The following is a 23,149-nucleotide window of genomic DNA, read 5'->3' on the forward strand; positions in this document are numbered from 1 at the left end:
GACAAGATTGTCATTCTGGGCCCCGTATTTCTACACAATATGTACCCCTTTGAGAGGTTCATGGGAGTCCTAAAGAAATATGTCTGTAACCGCGCTAGGCCAGAAGGAAGCATCTCCATGGACCATCAAACAGAGGATGTCATTGGGTTTTGTGTTGACTTCATTCCTGACCTTAAGAAGATAGGTCTCCCTAAATCGCGGTATGAAGGGAGACTGACTGGAAAAGGCACGCTTGGAGGGGAGACAATAATATGCAGGGACGGATATTCTTGGTCTCAAGCACACTGCACAGTTCTACAGAACTCTACCTTGGTGACCCCTTATGTCGATGAACACAAGAACAGTCTGCGCTCCAAACACCCGGAGCAGTGCGGCGACTGGATTACATGTGAACACATCAGGACTTTCAACAGTTGGTTGGAAACATGTCTCAGAGATGAAAACATTGTTTGTGATGAGTTGTACTCGTTGTCCAGGGGACCATCTTCGACTGTTACGATTTGGAAAGGATACGAGATCAATGGGAATACATTTTACACGACCGCCCAAGATCAAAAGAGCACCAACCAAAACAGCGGTGTCCGCTTTGATGCAGCCACCGAGAGGGGAAAGGACACATATTATGGTTACATAGTGGACATATGGGAACTTGACTACGGAGTAGATTTTAAGGTCCCTTTGTTTAAGTGCAAATGGGTCAATCTCTCAGGAGGCGGGGTACAGGTTGACCCACAGTACGGAATGACAACAGTGGATCTGAACAATCTTGGGTACACTGACGAACCGTTCGTCCTAGCCAATGATGTGGCACGGGTTATCTATGTGAAGGACATGTCTACCAAACCGAGAAAAATAAAAAATAAGGAAGTGAATACATCATACAATGAGCCAAAGCGTCACATAGTTCTTTCAGGAAAAAGGGACATCGTGGGAGTGGAGGGCAAGACAGACATGTCCGAAGATTATGAAAAGTTTTATGAAATTCCTCCCTTCAAAGTCAAGGCTGACCCAAGCATCCTGATAAATGATGAACATTATCCATGGTTACGGCGCAATAAGGAAAGGACACAAGCGAAGAAAAAGTGAAGACTTTCTCCACAACTATTATATAATGATACCATGCCAACTTTCAACCTTTTTGTAGTTCATTTGAAATGCATGTTGTAACAGACAAGTTTCCGTATGAATATGCATGTTTTAACACACAAGTTTCCGTATAAAATGCATTTGTAACAGCCTTAGAACTGGTACTAAAGGAATCAACTAAAAAGCTTTTATAAACCTCTAGTATTATTGAAACTAAAATTATATAGAATTTTGTTACAAACTTTAATAGCAAAAAGAATTATCATAAAAGAAAATAAATAAGTATTTACAATTTTGTTCAAAACATTAAAAGCAAAAAGAGTTATCAGAAAAGAAAATAAATAAGTAATTAGAATTTTGTTACAAACTTTAATAGCAAAAAGAATTATCGTAAAAGAAAATAAATAAGTAATTAGAAACCACTCCGAGCCCCTCTCGGCTAGCGAGGTGGGACTAAACATAGCACCGCACCGCGCCAGCACACGCCCTTTCGTCCCGGTTGGTATTTATTTGTTAAAAAATGGACTAAAAAGAATGAATTAAAAAGAATCAAATAAAACATTAATAAAAAGAATAAACTAAAAAATCAAAAAATATCAACTAAAAAAAGTTTTCATAAAATGAAAAAAAAATTGCAACAAAATAGATGCGCTTATAAAGAAAATTCAACCTAAACACCCTTCGATTTTTAGGTTGAATTTTCTTTGTAAGACACTTTGAATAAGCAGCCGTAGAGGGGCTTATAAACCATTAACAGGGCGCATCGCTTGGCGAGGTGGGACTAAACTTCTTCGGAACTGCCGCGAACACACCTTTCGTCCCGGTTGGTGGCACCAACCGGGACTAAAGGGGTGCATTGGTCCCGGTTTGTGCCACCAACCGGGACCAAAGGTCTCTGTTTCCCGCCCTTTGGGCTGCTGAAAAGAGTGCATTCGTCCTGGTTTGTGCCACCAACCGGGACCAAAGGTCTCTGTTTAGTGTCTGTTTCCCGCCCTTCGGGCTGCTGAAAAGAGGCCTTTGGTCCCGGTTGGTGGCACCAACCGGGACCAATGCAACCCTTTAGTCTCGGTTGGTGCCACTAACCGGGACCAATGCCTTTGCAATATAAGCCAACACTTTGGAAATTTTCAGATTTCACAGTGTCGCGAGCTCATCCATGCCCGACGATGCCGCGAGCTCATCCACGGCGCCGCCAGGCTGCCCCGTCGCCGTCGCACGTCGCCCTCCGACCCCCGAGCCCACGTCGTCGCCCGTCGTCGTCGGCCTCCGCTGCCCGCCCCCCGCCGTCGTCGCCGTCGCCCTCCGCCGCCCCCGAGCCGTCGCCCGTCACCGTCAACCTCGCCCTCCGCCCCCCGCCGCCCTCACCCTCCGCCCACGCCGCCCTCGTCGTCGCCCTCACCGCCCACGCCGTCGCCCCGACCGCCCCCGATTTGAGCCGCCGCCGCCACGGCTCTGTTTTTTTTATTTATTGTTTTTAATTTTTAATTTTTTGGTGATATTATTGTTGAATATGCATGTTTGTATGTTCATATATATGCAAAGATCGAATATGTCAAATTTTTATGATTTTTTCTGTTCATAGAATTTTTATGATTTTTTTCTGTTGTAATTTTGTTCATAGAATTTTAATGATTTTTTTGTTCATAGTATTTTCTTTGTCAATTTATGTATATGTTCATATTGTGTATGTATAGAAAAATTGTGCAACTATAGACTGTACATTCCTCTAGATAAAGCAAAGCCTGTGGCTATGAGCACCACTTCTAAATGCATGTTTACGGTCCAGTTTTTAGAAGCTTCATCAATACCTATACTTTATTGTTTCTATAACCAAGATCATTGTCTTATCCTTGACTTGCAAAGAGCATGAAAAATCCATGGCCTATAGGACCATGGTCCAATTTTTAGAAGCTTCACCAATACCTATACTTTATTGTTTCTATAACCAAGATCATTGTTTTATCCTTGACTTGCAAAGAGCATGAAAAATCCATGGCCTATAGGACCATAATTGTCTCATATAGTCAACACACACTCTTTCTAAATACTGTGATGTGGTGATGTGGTAATTTGTTATTTACTTTTAGAAGCACACTGATATAAGAAGTAGTTTATTTTTAGCAAGAAAATTAATAGAACTATTTTATTTTTTAGTTCATTTTACGATGCCTATCCCGCATCCTCGTCGTCGACTCGGCGGAGGACGACACCTGCTTGATCAGAGGGGCCCTGTCCGGGACTAGGCTCCGCCCGGCTGGTATTGGGAGGTGCTACCTTCCGGGGGCGTAGGTTGGTGAGGAGCCAGCCCGTTGTTGACCCGATCCTTGTTTGGTGGCGGTCGCGTGGGCCAGTGACGGTGCCGAGGCTTCCGGACACCGCGGAGGTGGTACGTCACCGTGTCAGAGAGGAGGACGAGCACGTCCGTGCTACATGGTTGCGTTGGAGGGCAGGTTCGACAATACCTGACAGGTTCTTCAGGGGTCTCACTGGAGCTATGATCCTGTGATGGTTCCTTCTCTTTGGGTGTCCACCGCCTGCGACGATACCCGTCGGGCGCTACGGTTCTAGGTGTATTAGTGAGGCTATATGTATGACAAGAGATGATGTAGTTTTGTTTATAATTGAATGCATGCTAATTTGAATACTACTTTATTTTACGATTTGGTTTTGCTTATTGAATGCTCAAATTGGAAAAGTACTCCTACTTTGAATGCTAAAATTGGAGAGCACTATGCAGAAAAGTCCTACCTAATACTGATGATCATGTTGCTGTAAATGTTGTATGACAATGTTGTAAAGGGTAGTAATTGGTCTCTTCAGCTGCTTTTCAGAGATGGAGTTCTTCACGATTATACTTGAGAAATCCTCCAGCAGGCAGGTGCTGCTGGACAATTTTGTGAAGATGCTGGACGGCCATCGGCCACAGAACATGAAGCTGAGGCAGGCCGGCAACGGGCTTCGCAAGCTGTGGGACGTGGAGGTGGTGTTCGACACCGATGGAAGCATGTACCTAGATCGTGGCTGGAAGCAGTTTGTCCGTGCCTACGACCTGCGGCACGGGTAATTCCTTGTCTTCAGGTATGACGGCAACGCCACGTTCGTCGTGAAGGTGTTCGACACGACTATGTGTCGGAGGCGCTACCAGGACGACGATGATGCCAGTATGCTCTGTCTCTTCTTCCTCTCCATTAGGCTATGTCTCACACCCATTTAAAAAAAACTTTTTTGCATTTGGCAAGACAATGGGAGCAGGAGCAGCGAGTACTGACAATGTTGTAAAGGGTAGTAATTGGTCTCTTCTGCTGCTTTTCAGAGATGGAATTCTTCACGATTATACTTGAGAAATCCTCCAACAGGCAGGTGCTGCCGGACAATTTTGTGAAGATGTTGGACGGTCATCGGCCACAGAACATGAAGCTGAGGCAGGCCGGCAACGGGCTTCACAAGCTGTGGGACGTGGAGGTGGCGTTTGACACCGATGGAAACATGTACCTAGATCGTGGCTGGAAGCAGTTCGTCCGTGCCTACGACCTGCGGCATGGGTACTTCCTTGTCTTCAGGTACGACGACAACACCATGTTCGCCGTGAAGGTGTTCGATACGACTATGTGTCGGAGGCGCTACCAGGACGATGATGATGCCAGTACCCTCTGTCTCTTCTTCCTATCCATTAGGCTATGTCTCACACCCATTTTTTAAAAAAAAAATTGCATTTGGCAAGGCAATGGGAGCAGGAGCAGCGAGTACTGCGACAGGTGCTATGTCTATGGCAGCAGCGACTCTGGCTATAGCAAAAGTAGCAGCGACTTTGGCTACAGCAAAAGTAACAGCGACGATGGCCTCGCGATGGTGATCCCACAGCTAGGTGACAGGGCCATACCAATTCTGGTAGAGGAGTACATCCCACAACCTGGCCTGGGGCTTCGCCGCTCTAAGCGCATCAGGATGATGAAGGAGAAGGTCAAGAAGCAGGAGTGAAGATCTTAAGAACCTGATGGAGCTTTAATATTTATAGTGTAAACCTTTTAAGTACGATAGTGTTGAACTGCTACTGCACTTTTAAGTATGATGGTGGTGTGCCTGATGAAATTTTGTGCATGCTCATGGATGCTCATTTATGAAAGATAAAATTATTTCTTTTTGTGCTTGCTCATGGATGCTCCTTGGTTGGTGTATATAACAACCTAAATTAACCCCTAAACCAGTCCCTTCAAAAAAAACTCAGCTTCAGCCAGGTGTTGACGCGTGGATGCCTTTTGGTCCCGGTTGGTGTCACCAACCGGGACTACAGGCCCCCCTGCCTGGCCTGGCCGTAGCGGCCACGTGGAGGCCCATCTGTCCTGGTTGGTGTATGAACCGGGACTAAAGGCTGAGGGCATTAGTAACGACCTTTTAGTCCCGGTTCCAAAACCGGGACGGAAGGCCCTTACGAACCGGGACAAAAGGCCCTTTTTCTACTAGTCGCTCTTTGGCCTATATATTCCCTAAAATCCCAGAAAAAATAAGGGCGTCCACGAAACCACTTTTCCGCCGCCGCAAGCTTCCGTTTCCGCGAGATCTCATCTCGAGACCCTTCCCGGTGCCCTGCCGGAGGGGACTTTGGAGCTGGAGGGCTTCTACATCAACATCATTGCCTCCCCAATGACTCGTGAGAAGCCACTCGTGAACACTACGGCCCCCGAGTCTACTCACAATTATCATCTCAGCTATTACTTTTACTTTGCTTTGTTTACTTTTTGCTTTCAGTTCTCACTTTGCAAACAATCTATAAGGGATTTTCAACCCCTTCATAGCGTTGGGTGCAAGCTCTTTGTGTTTGTGCAGGTACTTGTGACTTGACGCGATCCTCCTACTAGATTGATACCTTGGTTCTCAAACTGAGGGAAATACTTACCGCCGATGTGCTACATCACCCTTTCCTCTTCAAGGGAACACCAACGCAAGGCTCCAAGGCTGCGGGGGAATCCTTTGCATATTTGCCAAGGAAATCTCTATAGGCGTAGGCAGCAGCAAAATGATTTCTGGCACCGTTGCCGGGGAGAGATCAAGTCAAGATCTATCCAAGTGTCACAAACTCATCTATTGCATTTACCTTTCTTGCCAGTTGCCTCTCGTTTTCCTCTCCCCCACTTCACATTTGTCGTTTTCATTTTCCTTTCTCCTTTGCCGTTTTCTTTTGTCTTTTGCCTTCTTTTTCCGCCTGTTTTTCTCGCTTGCTCTTGGGCTTGTTCGTGAGAGACCTTTCCTCATGGCCAAACCAAATTATTTCAAAAGGTTGGAAGAGATTGAAACTGGTGTCAAAGGTTTCATGTCTTTTCAGTTTGACCAAAATAGTTACTTTCGTAGGGAATTAAAAGAACAAAATTCTTTTATGGCCTATTTTAATAAAGAAGTTGATGATATGGCCAAAGAATTCCTTGCACTAAATTCTCAGCTTGCTCACCTTGAAAAATTGGTGGGCCAAATTTCTGCAAGCAGGCTACCTTAGTCAATAAGATGGCAGCTAAACCTGAAATTTGTGATGCAAATCAAGAAGATCTTAAAGTGCTTGGTGTGACTCCTCTTGAATCTTTGTTTTTGCGTGTCAAACCTATTGATGAAGGGGCTGGATATGAATCCACTTTGGTTGAAAAACGCCCCAATGATTCGGAGTCCACCTATCTTAATGATAAAGGTGTGGAGCGTGGAGTAGAAGAAATCAAAATACTGGGTAGTAATGAAAGTCCCACTTTGGATTTCAAGGGATTCAATTATGATAGTTGCTCCTTGTTTGAATGCATTTCCTTGATGCAATCCATTGCAAACACTCCACATGCTTATAGCCAAAGCAAAGCCTTTACCGCACTATCGTAGATGCTATGATGAAATCTCTTGAAGAGAAACTCGAATTAGAAGTCTCTATACCTAGAAAACTATATGATGAGTGGGAACCTACTATCAAAATCAAAATCAAAAACTATGAATGCAATGCTTTGTGTGATTTGGGTGCTAGTGTTTCCGCGATTCCAAAGTCTTTATGTGATATTCTTGGTTTTCATGAGATTGAAGAGTGTTCTCTTAATTTGCATCTTGCAGATTCTACTGTCAAGGAACCCATGGGAAGGATCAATGATGTCCTTATTGTTGCAAATAAGAACTATGTACCCGTGGATTTCATTATACTTGACATAGATTGCAATCCTTCATCTCCCATTATTCTTGGTAGACCTTTCCTAAGGACTATTGGTGATATCATCGATATGAAGGAAGGTAATATTAGATTTCATTTTCCTCTAAAGAAGGGCATGGAGCATTTTCCTAGGAAGAAAATAAGATTGCCTTATGAATCTATGATGAGGGATACTTATGATTTGAGCACCAAAGATGACTATACGTGATTCCATCACCTTATGCCTAGCTAAGGGCGTTAAACAATAGCGCTTGTTGGGAGGCAATCCAACGAATCTATCCTTTTTCTTTCTGTTTTGTGTCTTACTTTCATAATTCTGTTATGATTGTGTTTTTTGTGTTTCTTTTGCGTTTGTGCCAAGTGAAACCATTATGATTAGTCTTGGGGATGATCATTTGGTCATGCTGGATAAGACAGAAACTTTCTGCTCACGAAAATAATTTTCATTTTTTTTGTGAGAGCTTTTGAGTTGATTCTATTTGCTGCTGATTGCTACGTAAATTCTTCAGACTGTCGTAATTTTTCGGAATTTTTGATGTACCAGAAGTATACGACTAGCGTTGGGTGCAAGCTCTTTGTGTTTGTGCACGTACTTGTGACTTGACGTGATCCTCCTACTGGATTGATACCTTGGTTCTCAAACTGAGGGGAATACTTACCGCCACTGTGCTACATCACCCTTTCCTCTTCAAGGGAACACCAACGCAAGGCTCCAAGGCCGCGGGGGAATCCTTTGCATATTTTCCAAGGAAATCCCTATAGGCGTAGCCAGCAGCAGTATTGCACTTTACTAAAGGCTAGACCGGTACATGGAATCCCTAAGAATGAATTGCTTGATATATTTTATGCTGGTCTAACCGATGAATCTAGAACCTATCTGGATAGTTGTGCTGGCTGTGTTTTCAGGGAAAGTACACCGGACGATGCTGAAGAACTAATGGGCAAGATAGCTAAAAACCATCTCCACCACCTAAGGAGAGGGGCATTGATGTCTACTATGCAACCTTATCCTTGTAGACATTGTTGGGCCTTCAAGTGCAGAGGTTTGTAGGACAGTAGCAATTTTCCCTCAAGTGGGTGACCTAAGGTTTATCAATCCGCGGGAGGCGTAGGATGAAGATGGTCTCTCTCAAGCAACCCTGCAACCAAATAACAAAGAGTCTCTTGTGTCCCCAACACACCCAATACAATGGTAAGTTGTATAGGTGCACTAGTTCGGCGAAGAGATGGTGATACAAGTGCAATATGGATAGTAGATATAGGTTTTTGTAATCCGAAATTATAAAAACAGCAAGGTAATTAATAATAAAAGTGAGCACGAACGGTATTGCAATGCGTGGAAACAAGCCCTAGGGTTCATACTTTCACTAGTGAAGTTCTCTCAACAATGATAACATAATTGGATCATATAACTAGCCCTCAACATGCAACAAAGAGTCACTCCAAAGTCACTAATAGCGGAGAACAAACGAAAAGATTATTGTCGGGTACGAAACCACCACAAAGTTATTCTTTCTGATCGATCTATTCAAGAGTCCGTAGTAAAATAACACGAAGCTATTCTTTCCGTTCAATCTATCCTAGAGTTCGTACTAGAATAACACCTTAAGACACACATCAACCAAGACCCTAATGTCACCTAGATACTCCATTGTCACCTCAAGTATCCGTGGGCATGATTATACGATATGCATCACACAATCTCAGAATCATCTATTCAACCAACACATAGAACTTCAAAGAGTGCCCCAAAGTTTCTACCGGAGAGTCAAAATGTGTGCCAACCCATATGCATAGGTTCCCGATGTCACGAAACCCGGAAGTTGATCACCAAAATATACATCAAGTACTCACATGAATATCCCATTGTCACCACAGATAGACACGTGCAAGACATACATCAAGTGTTCTTAAAGACTCAATCCGATAAGATAACTTCAAAGGGGAAACTCAATTCATTACAAGAAGGGAGAGGGGGGAAGAAAATCATAGGATCCAACTATAGTAGCAAAGCCCGCGGTACATCGAGATCATGACATCTCAAGAACAAGAGAGAGAGAGATCAAACACATAGCTACTGGTACATACCCTCAGCTCCGAGGGAGAACTACTCCCTCCTCATCATGGAGATCGCCGGGATGATGAAGATGGCCACAGGAGATGGATTCCCCCTCCGGCAGGGTGCCGGAACGGGCCCCCGATTGGTTTTTGGTTGCTACAAAGGCTTGCGGCGGCGGAACTCCCGATCTAGGTTTATTTCTGGAGGTTTCTGTATTTATAAGACCATATGGCATCGAGAACGAGTCAGGGGGGCCCACGAGGGAGTCACGAGCCCCCCAGGCGTGCCCAGGGGGTGGGCGTGCCTCCCTGGCTCGTGGCTTCCTCGGGACTCCTCTCCGGTATCTTTTTCTTCTGGTATTTTTGATATTTTCCATAAAAAATCACGCGAAAGTTTTATTCCGTTTGGACTTTGTTTGATATTCCTATTTGAAAAAGGTCAAAAACAAGGAAAAAACAGAAACTGCCACTCGGCTCTAGGTCAATAGGTTAGTCCCAAAAATAATATAAAATAGCATATTCATGCATATAAAACATCCAAAGTTGATAATATAATAGCATGGAACGATAAAAAATTATAGATAAGTTGGAGACGTATCAAGCATCCCCAAGCTTAATTCATGCTCGTCCTCGAGTAGGTAAATGATAAAAACAGAATTTTTGGTGTGGAATGCTACCTAACATATATTGTGGCATGAATATTCAGATCCATATGATTCAAGACAAAAATTTTAATGTTGACATAAGAACAATAATACTTCAAGCATACTAACAAAGTAATCACGTCTTGTCAAAATAACATGGCCAAAGAGAGTTATCCCTACAATATCATATAGTCTGGCTATGCTCCATCTTTCCCACACATCGTATTTAAATCATGCACAACCCCAGTATTAGTCAAGCAATTTTTTTCACACTTTTACTTTCTCAAACCTTTTCAACTCTCATGCAATACATGAGCGTGAGCCATGGACATAGCACTATAGGTGGAATAGAATATGGTGGTGGTTGTGAGGCAAAAAGGAGGAGATGGTCACATCAACTAGGCGTATCAACGGGCTATGGAGATGCCCATCAATAGATATCAATGTGAGTGAGTAGGGATTACCATGCAGCGGATGCACTAGAGCTATAAGTGTATGAAAGCTCAAAAAGAAACTAAGTGGGTGTGCATCCAACTTGCTTTCTCACGAAGACCTAGGGCAATTTGAGGAAGCCCATCATTGGAATATACAAGCCAAGTTTTATAATGAAATTCCCACTAGTATATGAAAGTGACAATATATGAGACTCTCTATCATGAAGATCATGGTGCTACTTTGAAGCACAAGTGTGGTAAAGGATAGTAGCATTGTCCCTTCTCTCCTTTTCTCTCTTTTTTTGTGCTCTTTGGTCTCTTTTTTTTCTTTTTTTTTTCATTTTCATTTTTTTGTGGGCTCTTTGGCCTCTTTTATTTTATTTTTATAGTCCGGAGTCTCATCTCAACTTGTGAGGGAATCATAGCTTTCTTCCTTTCCTCACACGGGACAATGCTCTAATAATGATGATCATCACACTTTTATTTACTTACAACTCGATTCTTAGAACAAAAGATATGACTCTATATGAATGCCTCCGGCGGTGTACCGGGATGTGCAATGAATCATGAGTGACATGTATGAAAGATATGAATGGTGGCTTTGCCACAAATATGATGTCAACTACATGATCATGCAAAGCAATATCACAATGATGATGCGTGTCATAATAAACGGAACGGTGGAAGTTGCATGGCAATATATCTCGGAATGGCTATGGAAATGCCCTGATGGGTAGGTATGGTGGCTGGTTTGAGGAAGGATATATGGTGGTTGTTTGCACCGGCCAAAGTTGCACGGTACTAGAGAGGCTAGCAATGGTGGAAGGGTGAGAGTGCGTATAATCCATGGACTCAATATTAGTCATAAAGAACTCACATACTTATTGCAAAAATTTTATTAGTAATCGAAACAAAGTATTGGACGCATGCTCCTAGGGGAAGGGTTGGTAGGAGTTAACCATCGCGCGATCCCGACCTCCGCACAAAGGATGACACTCAATAAAAACATCATGCTCCGACGTCCTAACATAGCGGTTCACCATACGTGCATGCTATGGGAATCACAAACTCTAACACAAGTATTTCTACCAATCCATAATTACTCACTAGCATGACTCTAAAATCACCATCCTTATATCTCAAAACTATATGCAAAGAATCAAACTTCTCATAGTATTCGATGCACTCTATATGAAAGTTTTTATTATATCCCTCTTGGATTCCCATCATATTAGGACTAGATTCATAACCTAAGAAAATTACCATGTTGTTTAAGACTCTCAAAATAATATAAGTGAAGCATGAGAGTAAAAGAAAAACTACTCCAAAAGATATAAGTGAAAATCAATGAGTAGTTGAATAATTATTTGGCTATGTGAAGACTTTCCCATCTAAGAATTTCATATCCTAAGTATCTTATTCAAACAAAATAAAATGACACTCCAACGATAGAACGAATCATGTGAAGAAGCAAAAACTTAGGTTCAACCGATACTAACCGATAATTGTTGAAGAAGAAAGGTGGGATGCCAACCGGGGCATCCCCAAGCTTAGATGCTTGAGACTTCTTGAAATATGGGTTGGGGGTGTCTTGGGCTTCCCCAAGCTTGAGCTTTTGTGTCTCCTTAATTCCTCTCGTATGGTGGTTTCCCAAATCTTAAAAACTTCACCCACACAAAACTCAACAAGAACTCGTGAGATAGGTTAGTATAAATCAATGCAAAACTATATCATCCTCTACTGTAGCATATCATTAAAATTATTATTTCACATTGCATACTAAATGCCTCTGCATATTTAAGACTCTCATCCTCAAATGGAATCATTAAACAAGCAAACATATGCAAACAATGCAAACAAAACAGCAATCTGTCTAAACAGAATAGTCTGTAAAGAATGCAGCAAGATCCATACTTAATTAACTCCAAAAAAATCTGAAAAAATTCCATTCTGTAAAGAATTTATAAGAGCATACTGTGTCCAAATTACAAGCTATTCCGACGTACAGACAATTCTAGGGAATTTTTGCACTACAAGCAAACTTTCTGTTTTGGAACAACAACTCCTATACTTGCAAATTAAGCATGGTAAAGGCTATCCTTGACATTTTTATTGAACTAAATGATGCAAAAAATTAATCTAAATAACAGCAAGCAAGTATTAATAAAATAAAATGACGCTTCAAGCAAAACACATATCATGTGGTGAATAAAAATATAGCCCCAAGTAAAGTTACCGATTGATTGAAGACGAAAAAGGGGATGCTTTCTCGGGGCATCCCCAAGCTTAGGCTCTTTGGTGTCGTTGAATATGGCTTTGGGGTGCCTTGGGCATCCCCAAGCTTAGACTCTTCGGTGTCCTTGAATATGGCTTTGGGGTGCCTTGGGCATCCCCAAGCTTAGGCTCTTGCCATTCCTTGTTCCATAGTCCATCGGAACTCTATCCAAAACTTGAAAACTTCACAACACAAAACTTAACGGAACTTCTTGATATGGGTTAGTATGATAACGAGCAAATCAATCATCAGTTGGGTACTGTCAAAACAAGACTCATAATTATTTTCACACAATGCCTACTGTATCTTACTATTTCCACAATTTATATTACTCAATATAATCTATGGAAACACCAAAACAAGCAAACTATGCATTGAAAACAGAACCTGTCAAAAACAGAACAGTCTGTAATGATCTGAATGATAACCATACTTCTGCACTTCCAAAAATTCTGAAAAACTTATGACAATTAAGGCAATTTGTATATCAATCAGCAGCAAAAAGAATCAACCTAAAAGCACTCTCTGGATAGAAATTAGAAATGATTTCGCCAGCGCAAAGTTTCTGTCTTTTTCAGCATGATCAAACAACTATCATCCAAACTAATCATAAAGGCTTTACTTGGCACTTTATTGAAATAAAAGCTATAAAACATGATTAATACAGTAGCTTAATCATGTGAACATACAAAAACAGTAAGGATACATATTGGGTGGTCTCCCAACAAACATTTTTCTTTAATCGGAATCTTACACACCCGGGAGTTCACTAAGGACATCTACATCCGGACCCGTCAAAAGATCCCTCATATGCCCGCGGACGCGTCCGATCGGTGACCGGATAGGAGAGAGAAGGAAAAAAAATACTCAATCGAAATCCTCATATCGTCCCTATTTGCCCGGGCTGTCCGCGGACCCTCATATCCATCTCAAATATGGGAAGGATATGAGGGTTCGCGTACGCGCCCGTTCAGTCTGCCACACAGGACGCGGCCCCATCCCGAACCATCTTTTTCTTTTTTTATTCATTTTTTCTTTCTCTCTCTCTTCCTCTCCACCAATCATGTGCAAGTGATCGGACATATGAGAAAAAAAAGTTTGGCTGCGTGGACGGATAAATAGGAGACACGTCCGGTCACTGATCGGACGCATTCGCGGGCATTTAGGAGGTCATATTTGCAATGTGTAGATGCTATAACTGTTGTGAATTGAAAAAAGAAGCAGGCTATGGTCTAATAGACCACCGTCCAAGATTCTAGCTGCTGCAGCCGCCTTCGTCGAAGTTTCATGTTGTCAGATTCTTATTATGCTCCCCGCAAAAAAAAAAAAAAAACTCAGTAAGCTATTGGGACTAATAGCCGTTGATAGCTTTTAAATTATTTATTTTGTCGGTATTGGCCTGGGGAATATTAGAATCTGCATTATGGGAATCCATTATTAGATCTGTCTAGCCGCCTAGCACGGACCTGTAGATCGTTGGATGCACTGTTAGCTACCGCACTGACTAGTGAATACCGTTTCTAAAACAGGAAGAGTGACGGCTACGTCCATTATCATATTATCGTAACTTTGGAATATCCATGCATGTGCCATCGACTTCTTTTTGGAGGTATTTCATGTGTCATTGACTTTTGACGATGTTATTTCACATGACTTTGAGAGTTCGAGTTATTGGCTACTCCAAGTGGAAAATATGTAAAGATGCTCTGAAAATGGTAATTTGCCGACACGGCAATGCCAAATCCTAGCTAGTGGAGTTTTAAGAAGGTGATGGACTTCTTTTTAGAAGGGAATGCATGTGTCGTGGACTTCTGACCGTGCCAGTTGAAATGAGTTTGAAGATTCGTATTAATGGAACCCCTAGTGGAAAGAAAATGTAAACTCGGTGCAAGGGCACGTCAATGCCAAATCCTAGCCAGTATTGGTGTGTACCTTCGTGCTACCTTGGTCTTAGGGCCGAGAAGAAGAAAATGATGTACAGCTCGGTTCAGAGGTTAAAATATTGGGAAAACGAAAATCAGCGGTATTGACATTTTTTTTACTCGCAGCTCTAAGTCACCGGCCGTTGATAATGCATCGGTCGTAGTTCCACGACTGATAAAGGCTGAAAGGTGGAGCAAGTTAGATCCATGACCGAGTATGTCCTTTTTGGAGTATGTCTTCTCCATGGCTGCTATGCGGAGTATGTTAGAAGACTTTAATAGTTGGTATAAGGCTACGAGTTAGAACCGGTTCTCTCTATATATATTTGAGCCCTTGTGCATGCACAAGTACACACCTACAATTTGTCTCTGAACTACTTCAGCGAGCACGAAGCACTATACACAAGAAGAACCGAATGGCAGTAGTACCAATGTTTTAAATAGCAGGCTACGGCAAATAGTGGCGAGCCTCTAAATCAGCTATAACGGGCTATAGCGGCATATTTATACATGATACCATTTAGCGGCACCCTGCTGAAAAGGCTATAGCGGGGCTATAGCGGGGCTATAACGGACTATTTAAAACTATGAGTAGTACACGGAGATAGTGCTGGCCAGGAGCAGATGAGCACTTTTCATCCAAGCCTGTGGGGTGATTTCTTCCTTACTTACCAGCCCCCGTCTTCAGCGCAGGTAAGAGCGACCAGAGATGCCTGATTTGTAAAGTTTGTGTAGTAAGATTTAACTTAAATCTAAATTTCTGTTTTGATTTCTATGAGAATCAAGGCTTTGTGTTTTATCCACACAAAAAATCTCTACACACACTTATATTTCTTCACAGAGGGAGTAGTAATTAATATGTTAATAGTTGATTTGATATGTATTATCGTTCATCCTTCATACAATATTCACATTAGACTTTACCACCATCTATTCTGGCATGTTCTTGTTAATAGGTGGATTAATGCCATATGTTTTGAAACGACTTTAATGAATTCAAAAATCAGACCCACGCCGTAGCTGTTCACAAGAGATTGACACCTATACTTGCATGTTTATCCTTGCAGCTACCTCAAATGCAAGAAAGGGCAGGAGTGTTAAGGGAACAAGTAAGGACAATGATAAAAGATTCGAATGAAACACCACAAATATTAGATCTTATAATGGCGCTAGAACGACTTGGTTTGCGTTACCATTATGAGAATGAGATCAACCAGGAACTCAATGTTGTTCTCAACTCTGGTTACGATGATAATAATCTACACTTGGTTTCGCTCCGGTTTTATCTTCTACGAAAAAATGGATATGAGGTGCCATCAGGTAAGTTGTTGATAATTAATGCTAGAAAATTAGGTATTATACAATTTACTATTGAAGTAGAAATAGTAAATGTTTGTTATCAATCAACTTTGCAGATGTATTCAAAAAAATTCAAGACAAAAAAGAAGATTTTGTTGATGTTGATACAAGAAGTTTGCTAAGCTTATACAATGCGGCACATCTGAGGACCCATGGTGAGGAAGTACTTGATGCAGCTGTCACTTTCACAAAAAGACGTCTTCTGTGTGATTTAAAACTGGAATCACCTTATGCAAAGGAAGTGTGTTCTGCCCTAGATACACCTCTTGTTAGAAGGGTGGGAATATTAGAAACAAGAAGTTACATATCCAAGTATGAAAAGGAGTCTATACGAAATGAAGCCATATTGAAACTTGCAAAATTGAATTTTAACCTGCTACAAATTCGTTTCTGTGAGGAGTTAAAAGATGTCACACTGTAAGTTTACTACAATTTCACATCTTGTAGTTAATGTCGGGAACTCTTCGCTTCTTCCAACCATAATACTGACAAATGGTTTATTTTTTGTTTACATATGGTAGGTGGTGGAAGGAGCTCTACGGAAAATCCAATTTGAGTTTCGTTAGAGATCGAATAGTAGAAGTGTGTATATTCTGGATGAATGAGGCGTGCTACAAACCTCATTATTCTCATTCGCGAATTATTCTCACGAAGATAACAGCTTTCATTACCATAATAGACGATATATTTGACACATATGGTACTACCGAAGAGAGTATGAAACTTCAAGAAGCAATTAAAAGGTCGCCATATTCCTTGCCTTCTCCAAATACTTTTTTGAAGATAATTAACACCTTCAATAAAAGACTCTCACATCAATTTTGTATGTCGTATGTTAATATTGATTAATTGAACTAACATAAATGAAGTTTAGTTGTTAACTAGTATGGAATGTCGATGTTGCCGATATGCATATCACATAGATACATGACTCTTCTCATCGGACATATTAACTAGGCATGGTATTCTCTGTTGCCATATTGTTTGTTGAAACATATTAAATAGTTTGTCTAATAAAAGTGGGCTCATGTGAAATGAGTTTATGGTGATGAAACAACATATCTTGTCAAATTATAGTGCTCCCAAGAAGTGAAATGATTAGTAAATACGACACATAATACAATTTGAACATAAATGGAGAATTGCCTGGCCTACTCCTCTAGATCCCACCGCCATCCTAGATAATATATTTCTTGAAGATACACATTAATATCGTAGTAAATTGCAGGTGGGATGTAAGTGCAGTAGATCTCCTTCCAGAATACATGAAGAATTTCTACCTCTATTTACTAGAGACATTCTCTTCCTTCGAGGCCGAGTTAGGACATGAAGAAAGGTACCGTGTGGTTTACCTGAAAGAAACGGCAAGTACTCTGTTTGATTTCACCAACCTAGCTCATAGTACATAATTACACAACTAGTAATGAAATGCATGCCCTCCTATAAGTATAATAGGATTGTGTATTGCCTAAACAGAACCACAACGGTCTAGATGTAAATATGTTATGTTTAATATCTTATCCTAATAGAACCATGTTGATGATATAAAGCGAATATATTTTCATATAAATAATTGAATACTATGTAAATATTTGCACTAAATAAAAGCAAGGTAATGTAAACTAGGCGTTTTTTCTATTAGACATTTTTGTGTGTGTTTCATTGTTCTCAAGGTTGTAACACAACTGTTCACCATTTATAGTTATTTTATCAAGAAATGATATTTTAATTGGTCATTAAATTATTTAATGTTGTTCACTGAACATAGAGATCGTGAACATGCCTAGAAATGCCTTATCTCCCAGTAGAGCTTCTGACATGTTTTCCCCATAAATATAATTAATGTTTTTTTCTTGAAAGGGAACTTATCCTATAGGACATGAATAACACGTTATATAATGTAAAATAATTGATTTTTGTTGCAACTAATCCAACTTACAATCAGTACTTCTAACAAACTATACAACCATATAAAAAGACTGTTTTTCTAAATACACAGCTGAAGCAATTAGTTCAAGCGTACGCCGATGAACTAAAATGGCGCGATGAACATTATGTGCCAAGAACAATGAGTGAACACCTTGAAGTTTCATCTACAAGTATCGGACCTTACCTGCTAGCGTGTGATGCATATGTCGGAATGGATGAGATAACAACAGAGGAGACTTTCAAGTGGGTTTTAGGAAATCCACAACTAATCAAGTGTTTGGGTATATTTGTCCGCCTGTCAAATGATATAGTGTCAACCAAGGTATTTCTCTATACTTACACAAGTGGATATAACTTCATGTGAATATTAATTTTGCATCTTGTAAAAATGATGAATGTGCATATAAATAACTATATTATGTACTTTTAGAACAAAAGGAATACAAACATCAAAGGTGGCACAATTACACAGCGTTCATATTTGTGTCGGACCTAGTTTAAAGAAGTGATCCCAAGCTGCTAATACGGGGGAATAGACTATATGTGGTACAAATAAGTGTAACAAAAATCCTGGCACATAGAAGAAGTAATCTGCACATGGTATATTGTTTGACACTTCGTAACAACAAGGAGACATTTGCGCATATAAAATTTATATATATATATATATATATATATATATATATATATATATATATATATATATATATGTGTGTGTGTGTGTGTGTGTGTGTGTGTGTGTGTGTGTGTGTGTTGAAATCGTGATAGCCACCTTGTCGTGTTAGATAACTAACATGTATGTGCTTCAAGGTAGAAGTTTATTGTGATGCAAACAATAAACATGGACCAGTTCAATCCTTGGTAACTCATGTATGTTAAATATACTCATAGATTCATCGGCTATGCCATAATTGAAAACATATCACTAATGATCAGAACCATAAATGAAGTTAGGAAGAGTAAACTTGTGGGTATATTGAGAGCATAACTAAGATTATCTTACAACCATATTTTGTAGCGTGAGCAAACAGGAGACCACTGTGGCTCTACGGTCCAATGTTACATGAAGGAGCATGGGGCCACAATCACTAGTAGAAAAAGGGCCTTTGGCATGAATCCTTTAGTCCCGGTCTGCCTCTAGGCCGGGACTAAAGGCCCGGCCACGTCGCCCCAAATCGCACGAGGCTTTGGTCCCGGCCCGTAAGGAGCCTTTAGTTCCGGTTTGTGTCTCGAACCGGGACTAAAGGGTTTGGAGGATTTAGTTCCGGTTCGTGTCTCGAACCGGGACTAAAGGGTTTGGAGGATTTAGTCCCGGTTGGTATCTTGAACCGGGACTAAATGGTAGACCTTCAGTCCCGGTTCGTGACACGAACCGGGACTAAAGGTGTTCAGATTTTTTTTTTCTGTTTTCAAATTCTTCTTTGTAGTTTCTGTTTTAAATTGCTTATATCTTTTAGGATATTTGATGTTTTTGATTGATTCTTTTTGCATTAGATTCAAAATTTTGTCTAGTTTCTGTTTGTGTCATTAGTTTTCAAATTTGAATGGTTTAAATTTGAATTTGTTTAGATTTGCTTCCAACCCAGTTTTTGAATAACTTGAGTTTACAAATAGTTTTTAATTTAATTCTTTTTGCTCCCACTCATGTGTTAGATTGTTGTCACAGTAAGATTTATTTGGTTATTTTTAGAATAATTTAAATTAGGATTTTAATTAAAGAAATATTGTTTTGCTTATATAGTTGTTTTAGTCATTTAGTTGTTGTTTTTTATTATTTTTAGTTAGTTCTTTCTGTAGATTTTAACACGTTGTAGTATGGTGCATATTTAATGCACAAAAAAATATACAGTTCAATTAATTTTAAAAAAATGCCTCTCGGCCGGGACTAAAGGCCCGGCCACGTCGCCCCAAATCGCACGAGGCTTTGGTCCCGGCCCGTAAGGAGCCTTTAGTCCCGGTTTGTGTCTCGAACTGGGACTAAAGGGTTTGGAGGATTTAGTCCCGGTTCGTGTCTCGAACCGGGACTAAAGTGTTTGGAGGATTTAGTCCCAGTTGGTGTCTTGAACCGGGACTAAAGGGTAGACCTTTAGTCCCGGTTCGTGACACGAACCGGGACTAAAGGTGTTTAGATTTGTTTTTCTGTTTTTAAATTCTTCTTTGTAGTTTCTGCTTTAAATTGCTTATATCTTTTAGGATATTTGATGTTTTCGATTGATTCTTTTGCATTAGATTCAAAATTTTGTCTAGTTTCTGTTTGTGCCATTAGTTTTCAAATTTGAATGGTTTAAATTTGAATTTGTTTAGATTTGCTTCCAACCCAGTTTTTGAATACCTTGAGTTTACAAATAGTTTATAATTTAATTCTTTTTGCTCCCACTCATGTGTTAGATTGTTGTCACAGTAAGATTTATTTGGTTATTTTTAGAATAATTTAAATTAGGATTTTAATTAAAAAAATATTGTTTTGCTTATATAGTTGTTTTAGTCATTTAATTGTTGTTTTTTATTATTTTTAGTTAGTTCTTTCTGTAGATTTTAACATGTTGTAGTATGGTGCATATTTAATACACAAAAAATCTACAGCTCAATTAATTTTAAAAAAATGCCTCTAGGCCGGGACTAAAGGCCCGGCCACGTCGCCCCAAATCGCACGAGGGTTTGGTCCCGGACCGTAAGGAGCCTTTAGTCCCAGTTTGTGTCTCGAACCGGGACTAAAGGGTTTGGAGGATTTAGTCCCGGTTCGTGTCTCGAACCGGGACTAAAGGGTTTGGAGGATTTAGTCCCGGTTGGTGTCTTAAACCGGGACTAAAGGTCTACCCTTTAGTCCCGGTTCGTGACACGAACCGGGACTAAAGGTGTTCAGATTTTTTTTTTCTGTTTTTAAATTCTTGTTTGTAGTTTTTGTTTTAAATTGCTTATATATTTTAGGATATTTGATGTTTTTTATTGATTCTTTTTGCATTAGATTCAAAATTTTATCTAGTTTCTGTTTGTGCCATTAGTTTTCAAATTTGAATGGTTTAAATTTGAATTTGTTTAAATTTGCTTCAAACCTAGTTTTTGAATAACTTGAGTTTACAAATAGTTTTTAATTTAATTCTTTTTGCTCCCACTCATGTGTTAGATTGTTGTCACAGTAAGATTAATTTGGTTATTTTTAGAATAATTTAAATTAGGATTTTAATTAAAGAAATATTGTTTTGCTTATATAGTTGTTTTAGTCATTTAATTTTTGTTTTTTATTATTTTTAGTTAGTTCTTTCTGTAGATTTTAACATGTTGTAGTATGGTGCATATTTAATGCACAAAAAAATCTACAGTTCAATTAATTTTAAAAAATGCCTTTGTAGCAGGTGGGTTTTCGTGTGAAACCTTGATACTTTGAGTTTTGTAGAAAATAAAAAAAATGATAAAATCTTCAAAAATTAAACAAAAATGATAAAATCTTAAAAAAATTAATATATATAAAAAAACTAGAAAAAATTGGTACTTGATTTCACCCGGGCTTGGCCGATGAAGTTTTCTCACATGCTCAAAATTCCAAATGGAAAAAAAATTATTCCAAAAAGAAGTTTTTTCCAAAAAAAGAAAAATAATTTTATTTAAAAATATTAGGTTGTTTTCATTGAAATTCACTATTATTGTTACTTATTAAGTTTATTTTAATAATTTTTTGTAATTTAAAAAATTAAATCATGTGACATGACATCAAGACCCAAGTTGTTTAGGATTGATAGCTTACTATTGTCATGAAAACAACAAGTGCACACTTGGCAACTAGGGACGATAAAACCAGAAAGTTAAGCGTGCTCGGGCTGAAGTAGTGAAAGGACGGGTGATTGACCGGGAAGTTAGACGATTTGAAATGAATGTTCCACGCTAGAGCAGTGAGGATGGACAATTAGAGATCAAATTGTCAAATAATTCAAAGATTAGAAAATTGGAATAAAACATAAAAAATATTCAAAAATAAAATTTGAAAAAAATAAAAAAGATCTACCTTTTCGGGTCAAACAAAAAAAAACAGACGGATCCTTTAGTCCCGGTTCGTAAGTAGAACCGGGACTAAAGATACTCCCTCCGAGGCGGCCACGTGGAGCACCTTTGGTCCCGGTTTGGAACAGGACCGGAACTAAAGGTTAAGCCTTTAGTCCCGCCTCTTTAGTCCCGGTTGGTGAACCGGGACTAAAGCCCCTTACGGTCCGGGACTAAAGGCCGTGTCCCCACTAGTGAATGCATGATGCTTGCGAGCAGATAAAAGAACTCGCTGAAGATTCATGGAAGGATATGTTAGAACACACTTTTGCTGCGACAAATCAACCAATTATTGTGCGACACACAATTCTTAACCTTGCTAAGACCGCGGCTAATATGTACAAACATAACGATGCATACACTACTTCAGACACAATCAAAGATGCAATAAGACTGATCTTTGTGGACCAGATAGAATAAATGTATGAAGTATTCTGCATTTGCTAGACATCAAGCCAGGGTCGGAAAATTGTTGATCAAAATTTATGAACCCATATTACTACAATGTAACAATACATCAGTAATCCTCTATCAAATAAATAAATATTTTACGGTTTCCCTATAATATTAATCGGTTTGGTTAATGTTTCATGTATTAATTGCTGGAAAATAAATTGTTTTCTTTTGCTAATGAATTTTAAACTCTTTCAGCGGGGGTAGGTTTAAACAATCGTCTTGCATGTCTGAGTGATTGTGTGTGTGTGGGGGGGGGGGGGGGGGGTCCAATCACATATGACCGAGAAAATCATCTGAACGATAATGCAAACGCTTTCCCAAATGTAACCGTATGAGATGTACGATGTACGAACATATTACACACACTATATTTGGACAGACGTGTGAGATTGATGATCAATGGCACACGTCTCTTACTAGTCAAACATGTCTAATTGGTCAAGGAAACCAATGGTGTGTGAAGTTTGACTGTTTGTGAAATATTACCTTGGTCACATGGGCCATCATAGAAACTGTGTGCGATATTTCGACCATCGCATACGAGTCTTATACGGCAAGCATCTGCCATGCATATCTCGTCGTGCATGGTTTCTAAATAAATTTTTTTATTTAGAAAAGGAGGATATACCCCCGGCCTCTGCATCTGGACGATGCATGCAGTCATTTTATTAATTATTCCTAAAAAACTTACAAAACAATATATCAGTAAGCCTGAAGCCAGCATCTTGGCAACACATGCCTCTACTCCTATCCCCATGATGAAGGTGTGCCGAATGTTCGAG

At 39.8% G+C, this 23,149-nt stretch overlaps 1 protein-coding gene across 1 annotated transcript; it reads left to right on the forward strand.

Annotated features, from left to right (window-relative positions):
- Positions 1 to 2,252: 2,252 nt before the first annotated feature.
- On the forward strand, positions 2,253 to 22,331 carry LOC123442105 ((S)-beta-macrocarpene synthase-like). The gene is made up of 10 exons (XM_045118205.1): positions 2,253 to 2,540; positions 15,207 to 15,281; positions 15,656 to 15,908; positions 16,004 to 16,153; positions 16,190 to 16,364; positions 16,469 to 16,690; positions 17,176 to 17,311; positions 17,947 to 18,198; positions 18,895 to 18,959; positions 22,109 to 22,331. The coding sequence occupies exons 1-10, from the start codon at positions 2,253 to 2,255 to the stop codon at positions 22,329 to 22,331; spliced, it is 1,839 nt and encodes a 612-aa protein (XP_044974140.1).
- The last annotated feature ends 818 nt before the right edge of the window (positions 22,332 to 23,149 follow it).

The sequence above is a fragment of the Hordeum vulgare genome, chromosome 3H, assembly GCF_904849725.1.
Source record: "Hordeum vulgare subsp. vulgare chromosome 3H, MorexV3_pseudomolecules_assembly, whole genome shotgun sequence".
Lineage (NCBI taxonomy): Eukaryota > Viridiplantae > Streptophyta > Magnoliopsida > Poales > Poaceae > Hordeum > Hordeum vulgare.

What these genes read in the sequence shown, in the direction of transcription:
- LOC123442105 (XM_045118205.1), top strand. Translation starts at nt 2,253, where the DNA reads ATGCCGCGAGCTCATCCACGGCGCCGCCAGGCTGCCCCGTCGCCGTCG. An exon ending in CTTCAAGAAGCAATTAAAAG is followed by an intron (nt 16,691 to 17,175) that starts GTCGCCATATTC and finishes AGTAAATTGCAG; the next exon opens with GTGGGATGTAAGTGCAGTAG. An exon ending in TGGTTTACCTGAAAGAAACG is followed by an intron (nt 17,312 to 17,946) that starts GCAAGTACTCTG and finishes CTAAATACACAG; the next exon opens with CTGAAGCAATTAGTTCAAGC.